The following is a 219-nucleotide window of genomic DNA, read 5'->3' as shown; positions in this document are numbered from 1 at the left end:
CTGATCCACAGTGGGCACAGTTGTGGTGGTCGTACTGGACGCTGGAGGATTAGGCACACTCGGGAGCTGAACCATTTGCTGCGGCCAGGCCAGACCAGCCATGCCTCCACCCATCTGCATGCTGTGGTAGACACACAAAAGACACATCCTTATTGTACTCTCTAATTCTGGGATGTATCAACCACCCTTTTCACATTTTAACATGAAAAATAAATAAAT

At 47.9% G+C, this 219-nt stretch overlaps 1 protein-coding gene across 1 annotated transcript in view; it reads right to left on the bottom strand.

Annotated features, from left to right (window-relative positions):
• The window catches only part of LOC119588491 (homocysteine-responsive endoplasmic reticulum-resident ubiquitin-like domain member 2 protein), a gene marked incomplete in the record, with an annotated part of 11,397 nt that overhangs the window by 2,301 nt on the left and 8,877 nt on the right, over nt 1–219 (bottom strand). Inside the window, 1 exon segment of the mRNA XM_037937135.1 lies at nt 1–121. Coding sequence (XP_037793063.1) covers nt 1–121 — 121 coding nt within the window.

The sequence above is a fragment of the Penaeus monodon genome, chromosome 24, assembly GCF_015228065.2.
Source record: "Penaeus monodon isolate SGIC_2016 chromosome 24, NSTDA_Pmon_1, whole genome shotgun sequence".
In the NCBI taxonomy this organism is placed as follows: domain Eukaryota; kingdom Metazoa; phylum Arthropoda; class Malacostraca; order Decapoda; family Penaeidae; genus Penaeus; species Penaeus monodon.
The sequence above is the reverse complement of the archived record's forward strand: the minus strand, read 5'-3'. Positions and strand labels throughout refer to the sequence as shown.